The 22365-nt window shown below is 38.6% G+C and overlaps 1 protein-coding gene across 11 annotated transcripts in view; it reads right to left on the bottom strand.

Moving 5' to 3' along the window:
- AHCTF1 (AT-hook containing transcription factor 1) overlaps positions 1 to 22365 on the bottom strand; it is a 93926-nt gene that overhangs the window by 61459 nt on the left and 10102 nt on the right. For 7 of the 11 annotated variants that reach the window (XR_010156407.1, XM_024353009.3, XM_024353019.3 and 4 more), the window contains exons 2-10: positions 18698 to 18825; positions 16590 to 16843; positions 13678 to 13858; positions 8010 to 8217; positions 5609 to 5725; positions 4007 to 4091; positions 2596 to 2746; positions 403 to 535; positions 130 to 311 (exon numbers count right to left, since the gene is read on the bottom strand). Coding sequence is in view for 10 of the 11 variants with exons in the window: in XM_024353019.3 (XP_024208787.1) it covers positions 130 to 311; positions 403 to 535; positions 2596 to 2746; positions 4007 to 4091; positions 5609 to 5725; positions 8010 to 8217; positions 13678 to 13858; positions 16590 to 16843; positions 18698 to 18825 (1439 nt within the window). In the remaining variant the exon portion in view is untranslated. Of the gene's footprint in view, positions 1 to 129; positions 312 to 402; positions 536 to 2595; positions 2747 to 4006; positions 4092 to 5608; positions 5726 to 8009; positions 8218 to 9929; positions 10059 to 13677; positions 13859 to 15391; positions 15766 to 16589; positions 16844 to 18697; positions 18826 to 22365 lie in introns of those variants that run through there. The other 4 variants (XM_063809324.1, XM_063809328.1, XM_063809323.1 and 1 more) reach the window with 3 other exon arrangements.

Here is a 22365-nt window from a genome sequence, read left to right as displayed (position 1 = left end):
AGTTATCCATATGTTAACTAACAGTGAGATACAAACAGATAACACTAAATGAATAAACTACACAACGTATACATTTACATACTTTTGTGCATTACTTTTCTTAAGAGGTAATGTTAAGGAAATACATACCAAAATTATAAGTGCTTGGATTAAAAAACTGCTCGGGAGGTGGATATGAAGGAGGGACTCCTCTATTTAAGCTTCGCTCATGGACTAATATATCCAAGATGCCATGTGGAGAAGTCCTACTTACAACAGACTCCAAGGACCACAGTGCAAAATAAGAGCAATTATGGAGATATTCTCCTGACCTAAAAGAAAATTTAAAACATTACTAAGTCATTGGTCAGCTACACATACAAATACAAAGAGAAAGGAGAGACGAAAAAAAAAGAATCATACCTTAACGAATCTGGCATTTGTGCATGATACCAACGATTTATATCAAAAAGCCCCAAATATACAGAAGGCTTTCCCTGTCCATATATATTCACCTGCCAGGTAAAGACTGAAACACTAGTGTCAGGCGATAGAGCTGAAAGAAAAAGATAATTTTTAAAAACAGAATAAAGAATCTCAAAGTAAAATCACCTCAACAGAATTATAGCAAGATTTTCTCATAAATTAAGTGGTTTAATTCATATTTCTCTTGATTCATCAAAACTCATTTCTATCATTTGTATGTAAGACCAGATTCATTCACTTGCATTTTGACTGTTTCTCAATTTTAAGGCCTTATTAAAAAGTAGTCACTCATCAGAAGTTATATCCTTGCTTGTTTTCAGTTAATACTTGAGCAACGTTGAGGTATTAGAGGCAGAAAGTAGAAAATGATTTGAATGAACAGTCTCTCTCCCAAGGACGGTACGGAGCTAGTACTAGAGAATTTAATTCACTACCTAAAACGGATGCCTTTGGGCATTAAGGCTTTATTATGATGAACCTTAGCTGAGAAGGACTTATCCAGTTATAAGGTAAAGAGAGAAAAAGAAAAGTGCTTGGATGGTGCCTGTGGAATGGAAAGACAGGAATAGAGTAAGAGACATCAACAGGAGAAGAAGAAAGTAAAAATCTGAAACGCTACTATAAGGAAATAGAAAGAATGGGGAATAAGAGAGAGCATGGCCAGATGCAGTGGCTCACACTTGTAATCTCAGCACTTTGGAAGGCCAGGTGGGCAGATCAATTGAGCCCAGAAATTCGAGACCAGCCCAGGCAACACAGCATGGCTGTGCTGTACAGCCATGTACAGCCATGTACAAAAATTAGCCAGGCATTGTGGCATGCACCTGTAGTCCCAGCTACTCAGGAGGCTGAGGTGGGAGGATCCCTTGAACCTGGGAAGCAGAGGTTGCAGTGAGACGAGATCGTGCAAGTGCACTCCAGCCTGGGTGACAGTGAGACCCTGTCAAAAAAACAAAAACAGGCCAGGTGCGGTGGCTCACGCCTGTAATCCCAGCACTTGGGGAGGCCGAGGCGGGTGGATCATGAGGTCAGGAGACGGCTAACACGGTGAAACCCTGTCTCTACTAAATATACAAAAAATTAGCTGGGTATGGTGGTGGGTGCTTGTAGCCCCAGCTACTTAGGGGGCTGAAGCAGGAGAATGGCATGAACCCCAGAGGCGGAGCTTGCAGTGAGCTGAGATCGCGCGACTGCACTGGACAGAGCGAGACTCCATCTCAAAAAAACAAAACAAAACAAAAAAAAACACCCTGTCACTACAAAAAACACAAAAATTAGCCAGGCGTGGTGGTGTGTGCCAGCAGTCCCAGTTACTTGGGAGACCGAGATGGGAGAATTGCTTGAGCCCAGAAGGTCAAGGCTGCAACCAGCCAAGATCGTGCCACCACACTCTGGCCTGGACTGGCCTGGGCATCAGAGTGAGACCCCTGTCTCTAAATAAATAAACAAATAAAAACTTTAAAAAGACGTGAGCTCATGACAACATGTGCTTTTCACATATTTAACTGGATCTGAAACCTGGATCAGAAATACAGATACAGGCCCTAGCAAAAAGGGCATTTCTGGGATGGGTAAGTTCGCTGTGTGATTTAATCCTCACAACTACCCTTTGCAAAAGGTCTAACTAGGATCCCACTTACAGATGGAGAAACAGGGCTCTGAAATGTTAAGCAATTTGTCAAAGGTCATCACTAGTGATAGGGCTGGATTATGATAATCCTGGCTTAAAAAACCGATGCAAAAAAAACTGCAAGGAAAAAGCGATGACACTAAAGGAGACAGAGAAAACATTCAAGACAACCAAGGCATGTATGCCATACATGGCTCAAAAAATACACAGGTAAACTTCATTCAAAGACTACTCACACTAGTTCAGACTAGGGATCGCCTGTTTTGAGAACTAGATTAAAATAAAAGGGTCCTTCATTACCCTAATCTATTTTATTGTTTAGTTATACATAGCAATCTGGAGAGCAAGAAATATCTAGTATCTCATATAGAACTGAATAAATTCCGTTAATTACTATTCTAATTTTCTGAACTGCCAGGAGTATGAAATCTAGAAAATAACACCTGTCATAAATTTTAAATCCAGCCTTCACATGACATATTTCAAGTACTTTAACTAACCTTCATTCACACCTTCCTCCCTGTCACCATGAGATCGAAATTTCTCTATACTCTGGCATCCCAACAATTTGGTATTACTCGTCTGTCCCCTCAAAGGGAACATGCCACCTGTCAGGTCCAGGGTGTATCTTTCTTCACAGTATTCTAACCCCTGTAACATAAAATACACGCAAATATTAATCTGATTCTAGGCAAAAGGTCACTCTAAAATTAAATATTCTCCAAATTTAAAGATTGTTCACACAATACAAAGAAAACAATTTAGACTGAAGAGAACCAATCATGGAAAAAGGCTCTAAAATTTTACATACTTTAAAACAAAGTGAGATTTAGTCTCTCAAAAATAATTACCAACAAGTCTTCTAAAGTTATTTATCACAGAAGCCCTCGTGCACTACTGGTTGGTATGTAAACTGGAATAACCATCAAAATTATATATGCATACATCCCAGACCAGCAATACTATACCTGTGTTCTCACAGAAATTCTTGCTCTAGAATAGTTCTTAGACTTTTAGCTTATTGATACCTTTAACAATCTGACAAAAGGCTATGAGACTTCCCCCATAAAAATGCAACACATAATTCAGGGCCTTTATTGATTCCCTGAAACCCGTTTCTATACCCCTCCAACATTAGGTTAAGAAAAGTCGGTTCTAGAGACAGGCATGTGAGGGTGTACAAAGTATAGCTATTAGCAGCACCCTCCTATTTCCTCAGGAATCCAGCCAGATAAACAGGTAGCCATCTAAAAGCCTAGATGCGCATGTCCTCTTACAAAAATCACCCTGTGGCTTAATGCTTGATATGTTAGAGCAACAAAGTGGAATTATGTTTCCTGGGTACCAGTTAAGCCACAAGCTTGAATCTAGTCCAATCCCCTCATTGTAGAGGAAAATGGTATCTGAGAAGTTAAGAATGCTACCTGGGTAAACAGGTAAAACGACAGATCTCTAATTTAAATTACTTCTACTACATTATGAATACAATATTAACTTCAATATAAGAATCGCTTTTCACAGCCAGGTGCGGTGGCTCACGCCTGTAATCCCAGCACTTTGGGAGTTCGAGGTGGGTGGATCACGAGGTCAGGAGTTCAAGACCAGCCTGGCCAAGATGGTGAGACCCCCGTCTCTGCTAAATATACAAAAAAATTAGCCAGGCGTGGTGGCGGGCACCTGTAATCCCAGCTACTCCAGAGGCTGAGGCAGAGAATTGCTTGAATCCGGGTGGCGGAGGTTGCGGTGAGCCAAGATTGCACCACTGCACTCCAGCCTGGGCGACAGAGCGAGACTCTGTCTCAAAAAAAAAAAAAAAAGAATCACTTTTCAATATCTTAAAACAAAGACAACATATTTAAAATAGAAAACAACAAAATGGTAATATAAGCCCATAGTCCAATGACCATTTACCTCATATAAGATTTGTCCTGATGCCAAACACTTTCTATTACCAAAGGCCAGCTGCAGCAGATGCAAACTCAAAACATCCCCTTCACTGAAACAGAAATTAACCAAGACGCGCTAAATATATTAATACATTAAACATCTCTTACTGTCCAAGTAAGTTTAGTTTGCTTGCAATGTTGAGTGCATGTGACAAAACTAAAATCACTGTGAAAAATTTAGTTTTCGGTAATTTTTATAAAAATGTAGTCCTTTGAAATAATAATTGATATTTATTATTGATTCTAATCAACTAAATCGATGCTGTTTGCATACTGTAGGAGATATCTTATGTAGCAAAGACTGATTACTCAATATTCTTTCTCAAATATTCCTTCCTCAATGGGTATACTCTACTTAAACACATGGTTGCCTAAAGTTCTATAACATCTCCCAGCTTCCTTTGCAGCTAAGTGCAGTACCCTGTGGTAAAGTTGTGGCCAGGATGTAAACAGAATTATCCCATAGTAACCTCAGAGAACCTTCCTTAATGAACAAAATATCCTTTATGCCTTCATTCTGGTCTCTTCCTCCATCTTGCTATTTTTACTTAAAATGTAGAGGTTCAAAGGACAGTGGGGAGTATGGGAAGGAGAAAGGGCAGTTGGGGGAAGGGTGGGGAAAAAAATTTTTTTAAATATGGATGTTGCCCTCGACCATGAGAGGCCTATCAAGACACAAAGTGAAGATACTAAATCAACCCTGTAGTGAACTCAAGCACAAAGCATGCAGTAAGTGTTAAGAGCGTAGATTCCAGAGCCACATCATCTGAATCTGAATTTTACTACTAGTTGATCCCTTTTAATAATTCCTATTACTAGTTCTTATTTCTTTTACTTGGCTTCTAGCACACCACACCTTCCTAATATTCCTCATACCACACTATTCACTCCTTAGTCCTTTGCTGAGTACCCACCCAGCTCTCTTGTTCTCAATCTCCAAGTATATTTGAAGAATAAGAGAGCAGGGTACTGAGATTGAGAACAAGAGAGCAGGGTACTTAGAAGGTTCCAAGGCTCTCAATCTGTGAAAAACATTCAAGTAAGTCCGCACAATTTCTTCTGATAACTCAGAATTATTCAAGCATGTAGAAACAACCATTTAACTTTTAAAATAATTTCAACTACTACTCACTAATTCACTGAAAGAATTGTGTTGCCTTCACTAAAAAAGACTACATAACTACATAGACTACCTGTTCTATTTTTGACTAACTTTTAAAGATTGTATGTATCAGGCCAGGCGTGGTGACTCACACCTGTAATCCCAGCACTTTGGGAGGCTGAGGCGGGCAGATCATGAGGTCAGGAGTTCAAGACCAGCCTGGCCAACATGGTGAAACCCCGTCTCTACTGAAAATATAAAAATTAGCCAGGCGTGGTGGCGGGCACCTGTAGTCCCAGCTACTCGGGAGGCTGAGCGAGAGAATGGCATGCATCCGGGAGGCGGAGGTTGCAGTGAGCCGAAATCATGCCACTGCACTCCAGCCTGGAAAACAGAGCGAGACTCCGTCTCCAAAACTACAAAACAAAACAAAACAAAACAAAACAAAGTTTGTATGAGACCTACCTATCTTGTGTAGACTGAACAGCCCACAAGTAACAGCAATTCCGAGGATCATTCTCAGGTTCTTGAAAAGTGACAGCATATACAGGAACTTGTCCACTTTCCAATTGTATGTAATATCTGAAACAAATGAGTATATTTCATATTTTTAAGTTATTTTATACAAAGGAAAAAGGTACATCATGTAAGAACTTGGGTTAGGCAACCACTGTTCCTACACTTCCCCAGAATAAGTGATCTGTGGGCCATGGCCAAGTCATCTTATCTGCAAAAATACACACGGCACAAGACATCAAGACTATGGTCATGGCACCCATCCCCCAGAGACAGAACTGGGAAGAGTCAGATGCAGTCCAGCGGATGCATTTATGTGTGTGTGTAACTGGTCCTAAGAGTCATATTCAATGCCCAAGAGGTAGAACTGGGGAGTGTTAGAATTACTCAAGCGGATGCATTCATGTCTGTGTAAACTGGTCCTAAGAGTCATATTTGATGTACACTCCTACATACTGCTCAACCATAAAAGGTGCCCTACAAAGAGACGAGATACTGCCACGAGACTTTTCAGCTGTTTGGGTTTAGCATCAGTTTCCCCACTACTACAACAGAAGATGAGTTAGAAACTGAAGAGTTCCCATAAACTGCTAAAAAAGCAAAAATTGACCAAGAGATGATAGTGTTAGAGAAAGCACTGCTGTAGAAGCCAGGTACTGCAGGTATTTCTTTAGGAGCAAATTCAAAGATGAGCTGACAAACTGGCAGCCGGGTGCGGTAGCTCACACCTGTAATCCCAGCACTTTGGGAGACTGAGGCAGGTGGATCACAAGGTCAGGAGTTCGAGACCAGCCTGACCAACATGGTGAAAATCCGTCTCTAAAAAAAAAAAAATACAAAAACTAGCTGGGTTCAGTGGTGCACACGTGTAGTCCCAGCTACTTGGGAGGCTGAGGCAGGAGAATCACTTGAACTTGGGAAGTGGAGGTTGCAGTGAGCCAAGATCGTGCCACTGCACTCCAGCCTGGGCAACAGAGTGAGACCCCACCCCCCCAAAAAATAGAAAAAAAACAGCTGATAAAAGGATAACAGCAAAGAGAGTTGAGATACACTTCCCATAAGATAAATTACTCAATAAAATATACCAGTATGCCTCAGGAAAAATGGAGAAACAAATAAATTGACAACTTAAGGGCCAAATAGGCATCTACTTAACGCTTAACACAAATTAACTTAGCTACAAAGTATCAATATAATTATATTTTGGGGACTTTTTGACAGCAGAAAAAATTTAAAACACAAGTATTTTGTAACTTTGATTTTTAAAAATCCTTTTTTTTCCCTCTCAACTGAGAATTCTTTATTAAGCTGTTACTTTACACAGATGATGATTAGGAAGGTACTTCTGAAAGAACTCATATTATACAAACACAGTCATGTGTCACTTACCAAAAGGGGATCTGTTCTGAGAAATGCTCGTCAGGGATTCAGTCATTGTGCAAACATCATACAGTCTAGTAACACAAACCTAGATGGTATAGCCCGCTATATACCTAGGCTAGATGGTATAGCCCGCTATATACCTAGGCTAGATGGTATAGCCCGCTATATACCTAGGCTAGATGGTATAGCCCGCTATATACCTAGGCTAGATGGTATAGCCCGCTATATACCTAGGCTAGATGGTATAGCCCGCTATATACCTAGGCTAGATGGTATAGCCCGCTATATACCTAGGCTAGATGGTATAGCCCGCTATATACCTAGGCTAGATGGTATAGCCCGCTATATACCTAGGCTAGATGGTATAGCCCGCTATATACCTAGGCTAGATGGTATAGCCCGCTATATACCTAGGCTAGATGGTATAGCCCGCTATATACCTAGGCTAGATGGTATAGCCCGCTATATACCTAGGCTAGATGGTATAGCCCGCTATATACCTAGGCTAGATGGTATAGCCTGTTGCTCTTAGTCTACTAACCTGTACAGCATGTTACTGTATGGAATACTGCAGGCAACTATAACACAATGGTATCTTAAACATTAAAAAGGTACAATCAAAATACAGTAAAATTTTATGAGACCCCTTTCTTATATAAGGCCTGTTGTTGACCAAAACGTTGTAAAGTTACAAAGTCATGCTTTACTAGCATGTTAAACACATGACTGTAATGCCTTTTAAATAAACACTGAAAAAAAATAAAGCTAAATTCATGTGCTAAGTCACTCCTTTATGGTATTCACATTGATTTAATGCCATGAAAAATTAGTCATCTCAATCATTCGTTCAATCATTAATCTACCCACCCTTTTCTCACTATGCTAACTTTCAAATATTAGTAACTGAGTACAAGCTATATGCAAAAAAACTACCTATAATCAAATAAGGGAAAAAAGTTATACTTACTCTCTTTTCATGCTTTTCATGTTCCAAAGTGCTAGATAGCCATCAGAAAAACCTACAGCAAGCTGATTTGTCCTGCTTATGTAACTAAGAGTTGAAACAGCTGTTCCTGTTGGACTTACTAACTGGAAACACAGATGGCGCCCTTCTCTCATTACACTTTCTCTAATGTGTGGTACTTCAGCTGGGATACCAGTTAGAACTTCAAGATCTAAAACCACAAATTAGACAAATGAAGTTAAAAAACTAGAAACAGCATTAAAAGCAAATATGTCATCCATTATTCAAGCTGCAAATGAAGTCAACTGAGTTAAATGAAGTTAATTGAAATTAAAAGATTAGTGATAACAAAAAAGTATGTTAAACTAGAAAATTGCCATCCTTATCTATTTAAATGCCACAATTTAAAAAACACATTAAATTATATAATATTAAAAAATTCTCTCAGTACATCTCAAATATTATCTAAGATAGAATTTTTTTAGGGTTAACAACCATAAATAAAACTGATTTATTTCTTTATTGAAATTTAGAACTACTACCTGAATACCTTCCTTGGAGCAATGGCTGATTCCAGGTCAGGGGGAAGAAAATACATAAAATGAGCCTGGTACATCTTATGCCAGTAATCTAGGAAGCTATCACAGATGAAAGAGAATGTATCAGACAACATGAAGGGGCTCTCATTACCAATGACAGGACATTTTGGGCATCAAAAACAATAAAATTAATGAAACACATTAAATATGCCAAACCTGAAAAATCCACAGGGATACAAAAAAAAAAAAAGAGGGGTGGGGCAAGGGGGAAGCCTACCCTCCCCACCTACAAAAGACCTTATATTGAACAATTGGAGTAACTAGGTATCACCTGCTTACTCTGAAAATTAGTACTTAAGAAACACTAAACATTTATCCTGCCTGTTCTGTAGACATTGTGTTTCAGAGTGACCAGAAAGCCCTAATTAATGAGAAAATTATTCTTTACATTGACAGAACATAAAAATCATCATTTTGCAGCCCTTAATGAAATAAGGGACTTATCCAAGAATCTTAGGCCGGGCACGGTGGCTCACGCCTGTAATCTCAGCACTTTGGAAGGCCGAGGTGGGCGGATCACAAGGTCAGGAGATTGAGACCATCCTGGTTAACACGGTGAAACCCAGTCTCTACTTAAAAAAAAAAAAAAAAAAAAAAATTAGCCGGGCATGGCGGCGTGCGCCTGTAGTCCCAGCTGCTGGGGAGGCTGAGGCAGGAGGAGAATGGTGTGAATCCGGGAGGCAGAGCTTGCCGTGAGCCAAGATTGAGCCACTGCACCCCAGCCTGGGTGACAGAGCAAGACTCCGTCTCAAAAGAAAAAAAAAAAAAAGAATCTTAATGGATGAAACAATTAGCTCAAAGTAGGGTTTTATAATTTTGGCATTACAGTATTCCCTCTCATTATTTACAGTTTCACTCTCCAATTTCAGTTACCTGTAGTAAACCAAAGTCCAAAAATATTAAACAGTTAATTCTATATCTATATATATCTGTATCTATCTATCTATCTATCTATCTATAAAATTCAGCCAGGTGAGGTGGCTCATGCCTGTAATCCCAGCACTTTGGGAGGCTGAGGCGGGCAGATCATGAAGTCAGGAGTTCAAGACCAGCCTGACCAATATGGTGAAACCTCGGCTCTACTAAAAAAAAAAAAAAAAAAAAATTGGCCGGACATGGTGGTGTGCAACTGTAGTCCCAGCTACTTGGGAGGCTGAGGCAGAAGAATCACCTGAACCCAGGAGGCAGAGGTTGCAGTGAGCCGAGATTGCGCCACTGCACTCCAGCCTCTCAAAAAAAAAAAAAAAAAAAAAAAAAAAAAATTTGCATGCTGCTCTGAGTGGTATGATGAAATCTGCTACCATCAAAGGGACATAAATCATACCTTTGTCCAGTGTATCCACACTGTATAAGCCACCCTTAGTAGACATCTTCGTTCTCAGATCAACTGTTGCAGTATTGCAGTGCTTGTGTTCAAGTAACCCTTATTTGACTTAACGGCCTCAAAGCACAAGAGTGGTCATGCTGGCAATTCAGATATGCCAAAGAGAAGCTGTAAAGTGCTTCCTTTAAATGAAGAGGTCAAAGTTCTTGATTTAATAAGGAAAAATCATAATGTGTGCAGGTTTCAGTACTAGCTGTGGTTTCGGCATCCACTGGGGTTCTTGGAATGTACCCCTCACAGATAAGGGGGAACTACCCTGCAGAGGGCTATCCTGTACACTGTAGGACGCTAAGCCACATCATTAGTCTCTAACTACTAGTAGCAAGTAGCACCAGCAGTAACAATCAAAAATGTCTTCTAACATTGCCAAACATCTCCTGGAGGACAAAATTCACCCCCTGCTGAGAACCACTAGTTTAAAGTTGATGACAGACTTTAAAAAGGAAGGATCATGCTGTCACCATGTGAATCCACTGATCACTAATTGAAACTACTAGACACTACGTGTCTCCTGATGTGATACAATATGAAGTACTCAGCACTTCCAAACTACCTTGCCAAAATACTAAACCTTCATCTATAACCAGAGCTAATTTAATTTGCAGAAAATCGAAAATGATACCACATGAAAGCACAGTTAATTCCAAAATGTGGAACATTCTATCAGATAACTTCAGCAAGTCAATGGCACTAAAAATAAAAACAGAGAGGACAGAAAGAGGATTGCTGTACGTTCAAGGAGACTTGAGACTTAACTGTCAAATGCAATTAATGTGCAGACTGTATTTGAATTCCAATCCAAACAATCCAAATGTAAAAAGATGCTTTGGATAATCACATCAATTTGATTATAGTCTAGATAACACACTATACCAAAGAAGTGTTATTGGCATTATGATTATGTAATAAAATATCCCTATTTGCTTTAAACTAACACAGAAGAAAAGAGGGAAAGGAGGAAAGGGGAATGAACTATACAGACACACATATGGCAAATGTTGAAAATTAACTTGAATTTGGGTGATGGGTTTATGGGAACTCTTGTATTCTTCTAACTATCTGAAGATGTCTGAAATCTTCAATAAAAAAATTTAAAAACTCAGACTCATATATTAATATAACCACTGTGCAAGAGCAGATTCTCTCATTGTTATAAAGGGGGAAAAATCATATCACACTGTCCTAGAACAGGGCCCCCACCCCCAAATCACTTCTGCTTCTGATGTCTTTTTCAGAGAAGAAGAGATTAGATTTTGCCACAACAAACAGTTCACACAATGGGATACTACAAATTTACTCAAAAGAAATGGGTAAGCCCTATGTGTTCTGACGTGGAAAGATGTATAAGAAACCGGTTAAGTCTGGGGAAGCTGCAGAACAATATTTATGCTGTATGTTTGGAACTTCATTTCCTACCTTGGTGTATTTCAGTGAAGCCTAAACAGTTGTAATCATAAATTACTTTTGTAATCAATAAAATTTATTTTGCATTAAACCCTAAAGCTTAATTTTTTGTGCTATAAAGTCCAACTGCTTCCAATTCTCAAAATTGAGAAATGGTTCTGATCACAATCCAGAGACTTTCGTTATAAAATTATCCTTGTGCACCTACTGATTACTGACCTCTGAAATGAAGGATGTTTTAACGCCACCATATTGACTTGAAGGGAGTTTTAATTATGAATATAAGCATTTTAATTAGCCTTACACCTATAACCACAAAATACACTATGAAACAAAAGCCTATCAAGCCTACTTCTTTGATTAATCTTCCATAAAAAGCAGTCAAACTATTTCTGATAATCTATAAATTCATTTTTAGTTATTGCTTTTGCTCATCAATTCTTTTCATTTAAACTTCACATAAAAATTTTATTAATCAATCAGGTTTGTATACATACCAAATTTTAAGGTATAGCATCTATCTATGAAGATTCTTTTTTTTTGAGATGGAGTTTCACTCTTGTTGCCCAGGCTGGAATGCAATGGCGCAATCTCGGCTCACTGCAGCCTCCACCTCCCAGGTTCAAGTGATTCTCCTGCCTCAGCCTCCTGAGTAGCTGGGATTAGAGGCATGCGCCACCACACCTGGCTAATTTTATATTTTTTAGTAGAGACGGGGTTTCTCCATGTTGGTCAGGCTGGTCTCAAACTCCCGACCTCAAGTGATCCACCCGCCTTGGCCTCCCAAAGTGCTGGGATTCCAGGCATGAGCCACCGCGCCCGGCTCTTCTATGAAGATATTTTAAAGTGCATGTATGACCATTATTTCTGCCAAATCAAATTTTTTCAGGTCTGATTTTGCATATTTAAGTTTTGTTCAGATGATTTTGGCTCTTCCATTTCTTGTTAAGTATAGTTTTTATCACTTGCAGTTTTTTTGTTTTTGTTTTCTTTGAGATGGATTCTTGCTCTGTCGCCCAGGCTGGAGTGCAGTGGCGTGATCTCGGTTCACTGCAGCCTCCCCTCCCGCTTCCACCACTGGCAGTTTTAATCGGTTTTTTTATACACTGACAATTTTTATTAGTTATGTTCATTATAAACTACATAAAATGTTGATAGTTTGTATCTATTTCTGAGCTGCTCCATAAATGAAAAGAGCTACACTGATATTCTAGGCTTGCTTTAAAAATCAAGAATGTGCCGGGTGTGGTGGCTCACACCTGTAATCCCAGCACTTGGGAGGCCAAGGCGGGCGGATCACAAGGTCAAGAGATCGAGACCATCCTGGCCAATATGGTGAAACCCCATCTCTACTAAAAAAAAAAAAAAATACAAAAATTAGCCAGGCATGGTGGTGTGTGCCTGTAATCTCAGCTACTCAGGAGGCTGAGGCAGGAGAATCGCTTGAACACGGGAGGCGGAGATTGCAGTGAGCAGGGATTATGCCACTGCACTCCAGCCTGGCAACAGAGCGAGACGCCGTCTCCAAAAAAAAAAAAAAAACAAAACAAAACCAAGAACGTCCTCACAAAGCCAAAGTCAAAATTTTTTGGGGTCAAATAGTCCTTTTCTAAAAATTAAGAGTAAAAAACACATTTTAAGGTTAGCTCTTCCTTTCTTCATAAACCAGAGACTCATAATTTTCAAAAACTGAAAGCACTTGGAAAAAAGTAATTTTATAAATACAAGCATTTAAAGGAGGAAAAAGTATTTCATTTTCTTTGAATCTGAATAGAATTACTTCTATTTTAGGATGTTATTTTGTGAGAAAGACTTTTAGTTACTGTTATTTCCTAATATTTTATTTCTATCTTGGTGTTACCACAGAAACATAAACAATATGCCAAAAACACTATGTTAGATCCTACATTGCTGGGTAATTTCATATTGGCTGATAAGGCTCAAGATTTCTTATATTTAGCCCTTATTCCAGCATTTACTTAAGAATAGATCTTATTCAGGTATGTAAATGAAAACAAATAAAATCAATTATCACTACCTTTCTCAAGGCCTACTTGAGAACATATGAACACCTGATCAACAAAACAGTATCTTATGCAAGAAGTATCCACTGTGCTCAGGTCCAGACAATAAAAAAGATTTTAAAATACCTTTTTTTTTTAATAGATAGGAAGATATCTTTTATTTTACTCCAGCTGCTATAAAAAAATTTGGCTACTTTAAAAAATATTGCATCAGAATATCCAGGTGCTCCATTTTTGGTTTCAAGTAAAGAACTGATTACCTGATGCTTCAACTTCATTTTGATTGCATGACAAATCATCCAAACATAGGTCAACAAGAAGGATCTGTCCAACATCAGTGACCACAGCTGCCACTCCAAAAAGCCATCGCAGACTTGGATGTAAATGCTGAGTGCTTGCACTGGCTCCTCCATGATTAATTATAGGTTCAATAGCTGTTACCTACAAAACATAATACGTGATTTGCTTTTCTTCTGCAAAGTAAGAAAATATAATTAACACAATAAATTTAAGTTAAAGCAGGTTATCAGTTATAATAGATTTAAGACTATAGAGTAAATCTGCATTTGATACTTGTGATCTGAATAATGAAATCTTCAGCTATACTAGGAATTACACCATTACTCAATACATAGAAAAATCACGCAGTTGGACTAACAATTGATGTTGACTGAGAGCTTACTGATACGCCAGGCATTGTGTTACCTGGCTCATTCAATGTTCATGACAATGCTTTGATAGTAGACTATGTGTGAGTACTTCGCTTTAAAGATGAAATAACCTGAGGCTTAGAAAGTCAGTCTAGTTATTCAAGCCATAAAATCATTACGCATAAAACACAAACCTAAATTGTTCTCATTTTAAAGCTCTTAAACAGCTACTCTAGGATTCTATGGCCTCTTCTCCTAAGAGTAAAAACTAATCATTCCAGAAAAATTTACTGTTTACTCTTTAAAAAACAACAACAAAAAAGATATTTTAAGTCCTCTTTATACCTTAAAGACTGAAGAGGTCTAACCTTCTTTCTATTGGACTTCATATAAAGTTCTGGCAGTCACTGGATCACTGACACTTAACAAGAGTTGCTATTATTTAAAGAAAAGTATACTTTAGCTATTTTATGGAGTCATATTTTTCTCCATCTCATGAGTCAAATTTTAAATGTCTATAACTAGTCATCCATATTTTATACTTGTCTTTCCTTCAGTTTCCTATTAATTCATAAAAATTAATTAGGTATGATATATGATAAAATGTTTGGTGATTTCTATGCTAATACAGGTTGAACATCCAAATCCAAAAGTCCAAAATCTAAAACACTTCTAGTCCCAGGCATTTTGGACAGGGGATTCTCAACCTGTACTGATGAATGTTCTGGCAAGAAAAGAAAATATCTGATATCAATGATTCATGTGTTAATAAGATTAAAAGTTGTTTCAGGCTGTAACTTACTACAGACAAAAGCCTGGCTCTTTCTCTATATCAGTATACAAAACATTACTCAGTGTTTCTAATTCTGAAAGCTGTAACTTCATCACTGTTTCTTTTCTAATTACTGTAATAATGTCTATAAATACTAAAGCATATTCAATTCCTCAGTGAGGAGTAGTGAATTTAAGTTTACATTCCTCATAAAAATACTATATGAAGTGATTAATACTATTACCTTAATTTTAGAAGACAAAAATAAACATAATGAGTGTATACTGCACCCTACCCAAAAAATACCTAGTAGGTTGAACTTTTGAAAGTGTCTATCGCTACTCCCCCATCTTTTCCTTATTCTATATTCTCTCTTCCATACACCAACCATGCATTCAACTGAGCAACCAGTTCAGGAACCTTGTTTCTTCTCAATTCCTCATCCAAATGATCAATGAGTATCCATGTTTCCTTCTGTATGTGTTCTGAATCTGCCCCATCTTCTCCATTTCTACTGTCATTTCCTTGGTTCAGCTCCTCATCATTACTTACCTGAATGGCAATAGTCTACTTGTTTCTATTCTCACAATATCCTCGCTGACCCAATCCAAGCAAGCCTTTTACATGAGAGTTCTACTTAAAATTACTTCACCACTGGCCGGGCGTGGTGGCTCATGCCTGTAATCCCAGCACTTTGGGAGGCTAAGGCAGGTGGATCACGAGGTCAAGAGATCGAGAGCAGCCTGGCCAACAGGGTGAAACCCCATCTCTACTAAAAATACAAAAATTAGCTGGGCGTGGTGGTGCACGCCTGTAGTCCCAGCTACTCAGGAGGCTAAGGCAGGAGAATCGGTTGAACCTGGGACACGGAGGTTGCAGTGAGCTGAGATCATGCCACTGCACTCCAGCCTGCTGACAGAGCGACTCTGTCTCAAAAAAAAAAAAAAAAAAAATTACTTCACCGTTGATTTCAAAGGAGCCCCTAATTACAAACAAGGCCATTCACAATCTAAAACCTAACGTTTCTGGCCCCCTATTCTTCCTTCCCCTCATCCCTCCCTCAGCCATTCTAAATCAAGTCTAGTTTCCCAAATGCTCTCTGTACTACTATTTTTCCATGCTAGTCTCTTTATCTAAAATGTCCAACTCTTTTGACTAGGAATTACCCATTCTACATGTTCCAAGTGCTTAAATTTATTAAAGTATTCACTATATTTATGCTAGTCTTATTCATTTGTCTTCTCCCACTAGACTATAAGCTCTCTAAAAGCACAGACCAAGTTCAATTTATTCATCCTGGGAATCTAACATATATTTTCCATAAGGCTCCAATCCAAGACTATTGTCGCAAATTTAAAAGGTAAAAACATTTTAAAAATTGAATAGTAATGAATACATTTTTATAAACTTCGAGTGTCCTCATAGAACACAACTGGAGATAAGAACAAGATTTAGATGATACTTTTCACAAAAAAAGAGTATCAGAACATTACATGTCATTGCTATTTTTACTCTGGAACGTTTTAACCAATAAGAAAGTTACATTTTAAATGTTAAGTTCCTTGAATAACATATCATCTTTAACCTCATTTTTATTCTAAACACTTTACCTAAGAGTAACACATTTACATAAAAGTATACAAATTGTAAATGTTGCGGGTCAGTGAAATTTCACAAAGTAACACACCTATATAACCAGCAGGGGTTCAGTTTTGAAAGAGAATGTCCAGGTATCTTAAACAGTACCTACCCTTCCAGGAAGAACAACTGCTTTAACTACTTTTGATATTCCAAGGTCATAAAGACAGAGAACACTCCCTTCTGTTTCTTCCAATCCTATTAATAATCCAGTTCTCTTCTGCCAAGAGAATTCTTTCACAGCTAAAACTACAGGAGGCTGTTCATTGACTCCACTGAATCTGTAAGCAGACAATCGCTCTCCTGTTATAGAGTTTACTACCTCAAGTTGTGGACCACAAGCCAAGCAAGCAAGTCCATTTTTCCCTAGAAGAAAAAAAAATTGCTTATTTTAATATTGTATATACACAAAACATGCAATAACGATTAGCTCATTTACATACAACTATATGTTCATTACATAAAACTTTACATATTATCTCCACATTGAAATCTTTTAATCAAGCAACTATCATTACAATAATAATAGTCATTCAGTGGCGTGAACCTGGGAGGTGGAGCTTGGAGTAAGCCGAGATCATGCCACTGCACTCCAGCCTGCGTGACAGAGCAAGACTTCATCTCAAATAATAATAATAATAGTCATTCAGTAAAAGCCACCACCATGGTATGTGCTTGAATGTTATCTCATTTATTCCTTATCACACCTCAATGTAGAGATAAGGCAGCTAAACCTGAATACTGTTTAACCTTCCCAAAGCCAAAAAGTAGCACAGGCAGAAGTAGATCCCAAGCCTGTTTAACTCCAAAACTCATGCTTTAACTACTAAGGCTTAAACGATTTAAACTAGAAGTTATGGCAGTTATAAAATAGAACATATTATTCTATCCCTAAAGAGTTCACAGTCCAATTAAGAAATTAAGACATAACTAGCTTAATGATAGGAAGTCTCAGAACCTCTTCTCCGCCTATTAGTCATGTTTGGATTTTACCCTGCCTGCAATGTAAAGTCATAGAGGTGACTATCTGATTTAAATCAAGTCAGTAACTATCTGATTTATGCATGTTTTTAAATGTTACTCCAGCTGCTAAGCAAAGAATGGACAAGGAGAAGCACAGAGTAGCAGCACTGGGTGGAAGACGACACCTGCTAGGTGACCGAATAGAGAAAAGTGGGTTGACTGGAGATTCAACTTAGAGGGAGAACTAATTGGATTTCCTTGCTGATGAATGAGACACAGGGAGGTGAGTAAAACAAGAATCAAGTACAGACTCCGAATTTCTGCTTGAGCAACCAGATGAACGGTAACTTCTAAATTTGAGATGTCCATCAAGCATCCAAGTACATTAGTTGGATATGTAAGTTTATAGCTAAGGGAGGCCACAGTTTAAGAAAGTAGCATGGTACAGTGGGGTCTGAGAACGCCAAGGTTCCAAGATCCTTTCTGCCACTTACCTGTATAACTGGGATCAAATAAATGATTTCATTCTCAGTTACACAGAACAGTGGCTACTTAGAAAAAAGTTTTACACCACTCCAATGAAGTCATCGTACAATGCCTGGCATATAGAAAGTACTGTTGTTCCTTTTAACATTCAAGAGAATGGCACTGTCAAGAGAGAAATGACTGATACATATGTTTTGCTCTCTGCCTGCTGGGAAGATGGCTACGAAGCTTATATTCAGAAAAGTCTTCTGCAATATCTTTCATTAGAACAAGATCAATAAGAGAAAGCCTTCTTTAGTATGGTTCTCTGATGTATTACACAATCTAAGTTACACATTAAGATCTTATTCAGGTAAATGAAATCAGAAAACGAGATTTTCTGAAAATTTTATAACATCTAGGGCCCTGGACTTTTCTACTCATGACACTGCTCAGGTTCTAGTCCAAACTCGTCACCAATAAAACTTCCTAATTATAAAGAAAAACTAGTTGCATGTTACTTCTACTTCCCAAACATAGCTAATACTAAGACACAAAACACATGAGATTTTTAATAAGGAAAAATTAACTATAACCCCCCCAATCAGAGGTTCACTGATAACGTGTTTAAGAGCTTATAGATGTTATATATGTAACTGTAGATATTATATATTTAAGATCACTCAGGTTCTGCTTTTTCTTCTTCCACATAAAGAAACTATAATATATACTTATTATTATTTATCTTACAAATCAATTGTATTAGTAAACGTTCAGTAACATTATGTTTACCTGCAGCAAACTTGCCACGAAGCACAGATTCTAATGTTATTTCGTCTTCTCCAAGGGCTTGAAGAGTCACTTCTGGAAATGGCAGGAGACCACTAGTCACTTGAGCTCTTAAGTCTCGCATACTTCCACTGTAAATATTTTTAAAAGAAAACATTATTATGACACATTTGTAGACAATATACTTGATTATGTCCAGCCAGGAAAAACAGTAAAAGCCACCAACAAAATAAAGAAAAACTAAAATCTGGTTACAAAATACATATTGGCCAGATGCGGAGGCTCACGCCTTTAAGTCCCAGCTACTTGGGAGGCTGAGGCAGGAGGATGAACTGATCCCAGAAGTTCGAGGCTGCGCCTCCAGTGAGCTATGATTGTGCCACTTCACTCCAGCATGGGCGACAGAGCAAAATCCAGTCTTAAAAACAAATGACATGCATCTGGGACCAAGGTATTCTACTGTCTCCTAAGAAAGTATTTCCCAAACAGCTTTAGGAAAGTAAACATTCATTAAGCCAGATGTACTAAGGATATACATTACTCCCTAGATTCTTTAAACACTAGCTCAGTGCAATTCATCTCATTGTCGAACCTCCTTGCAAAGAACACCTCACCACCACCATCCTCCCTACAGAAAAAAGAAAAAGTGATTGGTGTCTTTTAGAAAAATCACTTCTTCAGGAAAGGGGGAGAAAGTCCATGAAAAATGTATAAATTCACAGAAACCCCAGAAATCAAGTTTAGTACATATCTTTTGCAGGATAGAAATAATATAGGCATAAAGTTGTCTTTCATTTAGAAGATCAGATTCCCAGAATGACTACTCCCATTATAAACAACCAAAAATACTAGTTAAAATACAGAAAGATTTTAGCCATCTGAGTTGGTTAGCTATCAAATCCAGTCCTGGGAACCCTGATCTTATTCTGGGCACTCTAAGATCCAGAGGCAAAAGATAAAGCCTAGGACAAAGAGAACTAATAAGCGCATCCCTCAACCCCATTAAACTCCACTAGGCTACCTCAGCCTAAAGGTGAGCAAGAACAATACCCATTGTACAGGACGGGTACAATAAAGCTGTCCACATTGACCATGGCTCTGAGTCTCTTACTCAGAAAGACAACATTTTCTTTCATACAAATGTGTGGCCAGAATTCAAGCTAGGTTATATGGAAATCCTCAAGAGGCCGGGCGTGGTGGCTCACGCCTGTAATCCCAGCACTTTGGGAGGCTGAGGCAGGCGGATCACGAGGTTAGGAGATCGACACCATCCTGGCTAATATGGTGAAACCCCGTCTCTACTAAAAATACAAAAAATTAGCCAGGCATAGTGGCACACACCTGTAGTCTCAGCTACTCGGGAGGCTGAAGCAGGAGAATCACTTGAACCCAGGAGGTGGAGGTTGCAGTGAGCCTTACTGCACTCTAGCCTCGGTGACAGAGCAAGACTCCATCTCAAAAAAAAAAAATCCTCAAGAGAAGAATTTATTATCAAGTATTTTCAGGTTGGTTGCTCCAAGCAATCCACGGAAACAACCACATATCCTCTGGAATCTCAAAGAATTCTCAAAGAATTCTCAAAGTTAAAGCAACAAAGAAAATAAACTCACAGAGCCAGGCACGGTGGCTCATGCCTGTAACACCACTTTGGGAGGCCAAGGCAGGAGGATCATGAGCTCAAGAGATCGAGACCATCCTGGACAACATGGTGAAAACCCGTCTCTACTAAAAATACAAAAATAAATTAGCCAGGCGTGGAGGCATACGCTTGTAATTCCAGCTACTCAGGAGGCTGAGGCAGGAGAATTGCTTGAACCCAGGAGGCAGTTGCAGTGAGCCGAGATTGTGCAACTGCACTCCAGCCTGACGACACAGTGAGACTCTGTCCCCAGCAAAAAAGAAAAAGAAAAAAGAAAAGCAGCTCACAGTCCAAATAACAAAACACACAAGGATATCCAATAGCCAGCAGAATCAGATGACTGAGGACTTCAGATATTGAAATTACCAGAGATTAGAAAGTAAATGTCCAATATATTTGTGTAAATCAGCGATTTAGCTTGATAAGAAACTGTAAATGTTAAAGGAAAAATCAAGTAGATTTGAAAAAATTTCTAAAAATGAAAAATTAAATAAAAACTAAAACTCAATGGGTATAAAAATTCAATGGAGCAATGAGAGTGAATCACAGCTACATGCAACAATATGAATGAATGTCAGAATATGTCATTAAACCAGCCGGGTGTGGTGGCTCACGCCTGTAATCCCAGCACTTTGGGAGGCTGAGGCGGCGAATCATGAGGTCAGGAGATCGAGACCATCCTGGCTAACAAGGTGAAACCCTGTCTCTACTAAAAATACAAAAAATTAGCCCAGCGTGGTGGCGGGCGCCTGTAGTTCCAGCTACTCGGGAGGCTGAGGCAGGAGAATGGCATGAACCTGGGAGGCGGAGCTTGCAGTGAGCCGAGATCACACCACTGCACTCCAGCCTGGGTGACAGAGCAAAACTCTGTCTCAAAAAAAAAAAAAAAAAAAAATTATTAAACAATAAAAGCATCCAGGCACGGTGCCTCACGCCTATAATCCCAGCACTGTGGGAGGCCAAGGCAGGTGGATCACCTGAGGTCTGGAGTTCAAGACTAGCCTGGCCAACATGGTGAATCCCCATCTCTACTAATAATACCAAAAAAAAATCAGCTGGGCATGGTGGCGCATGCCTGTAATCTCAGCTACTCGGGAGGCTGAGGCAGGAGAATCGCTTGAACCTGGGAGAAGGAGGTTGCAGTGAACCAAGACCACGGCATTGCACTCCAGCCTGGGCAACAAGAGTGAAACTCTGACACAATAAATAAATAATAATAATAAAAATAAAAGCAGCAGAAAATACACGCAAAATGACATTTATATAAGGTTAAAAAGACACGCAGAACTAAGCAAAATATTGCTTAAGGATGCAAACATGACAAAACTATGAAAAAAACAAAGAAAAAATAAACACAGAATCCACAGTGGATTTGAGAGGGAAAGCGGAAGAATATACGAGGGACTCTGAAGTAGTGGTAATGTTCTTTCTCTAGAACTTGGTGCTGAGTACACAGGTATTCACTGCACCGTGATCTTCTCTAGCTTATATTCTTTTGCACCCACTCACCAAATACATTATTTTGTACCTACTTAATACTCAACAAAAACAAACTCAAAGGATAAGTAAAAAAGTAAACTAGAAGCCCCCAAAATTTATTCAGAATGCAGCACAAAGGGATGAGTAGTTTTAAATTATAGATAATATAAGGAAGATCTAAGATATGCCTAATCAGAATCCCCCCAAAAATATAGTACTAATAGGAAGAAGCAATATATTTCCCAGATTTATAGACACACCGATTCCCTGAGTCAGGAAGTCCAATGAATCCTAGGCACTACCAAAAAAGAGAAATGACTCAACAACAGTAGTAGAAACCAGAATTCTGGAATATCTTCAGAAGTCTAACCAAAAGTAACTGCCAACATAATTATATATTACTGAAAGGATCCTTAACAAATACGAAATATGTTTTTAGACAAAAAAGTTTGCTTAAAACTTTTTCTTGAATCTTAAAGGATTCAAGAAGGCTTCAGGTAGAATAGAGATCAGATAGAAGGTCTGAGAGGCAGCAAGAATGATGATGTCAAAG

This window comes from Pan troglodytes, chromosome 1 (genome assembly GCF_028858775.2).
Source record: "Pan troglodytes isolate AG18354 chromosome 1, NHGRI_mPanTro3-v2.0_pri, whole genome shotgun sequence".
Classification (NCBI taxonomy): domain Eukaryota; kingdom Metazoa; phylum Chordata; class Mammalia; order Primates; family Hominidae; genus Pan; species Pan troglodytes.
This window is presented reverse-complemented; position numbering and strand designations above follow the sequence as displayed.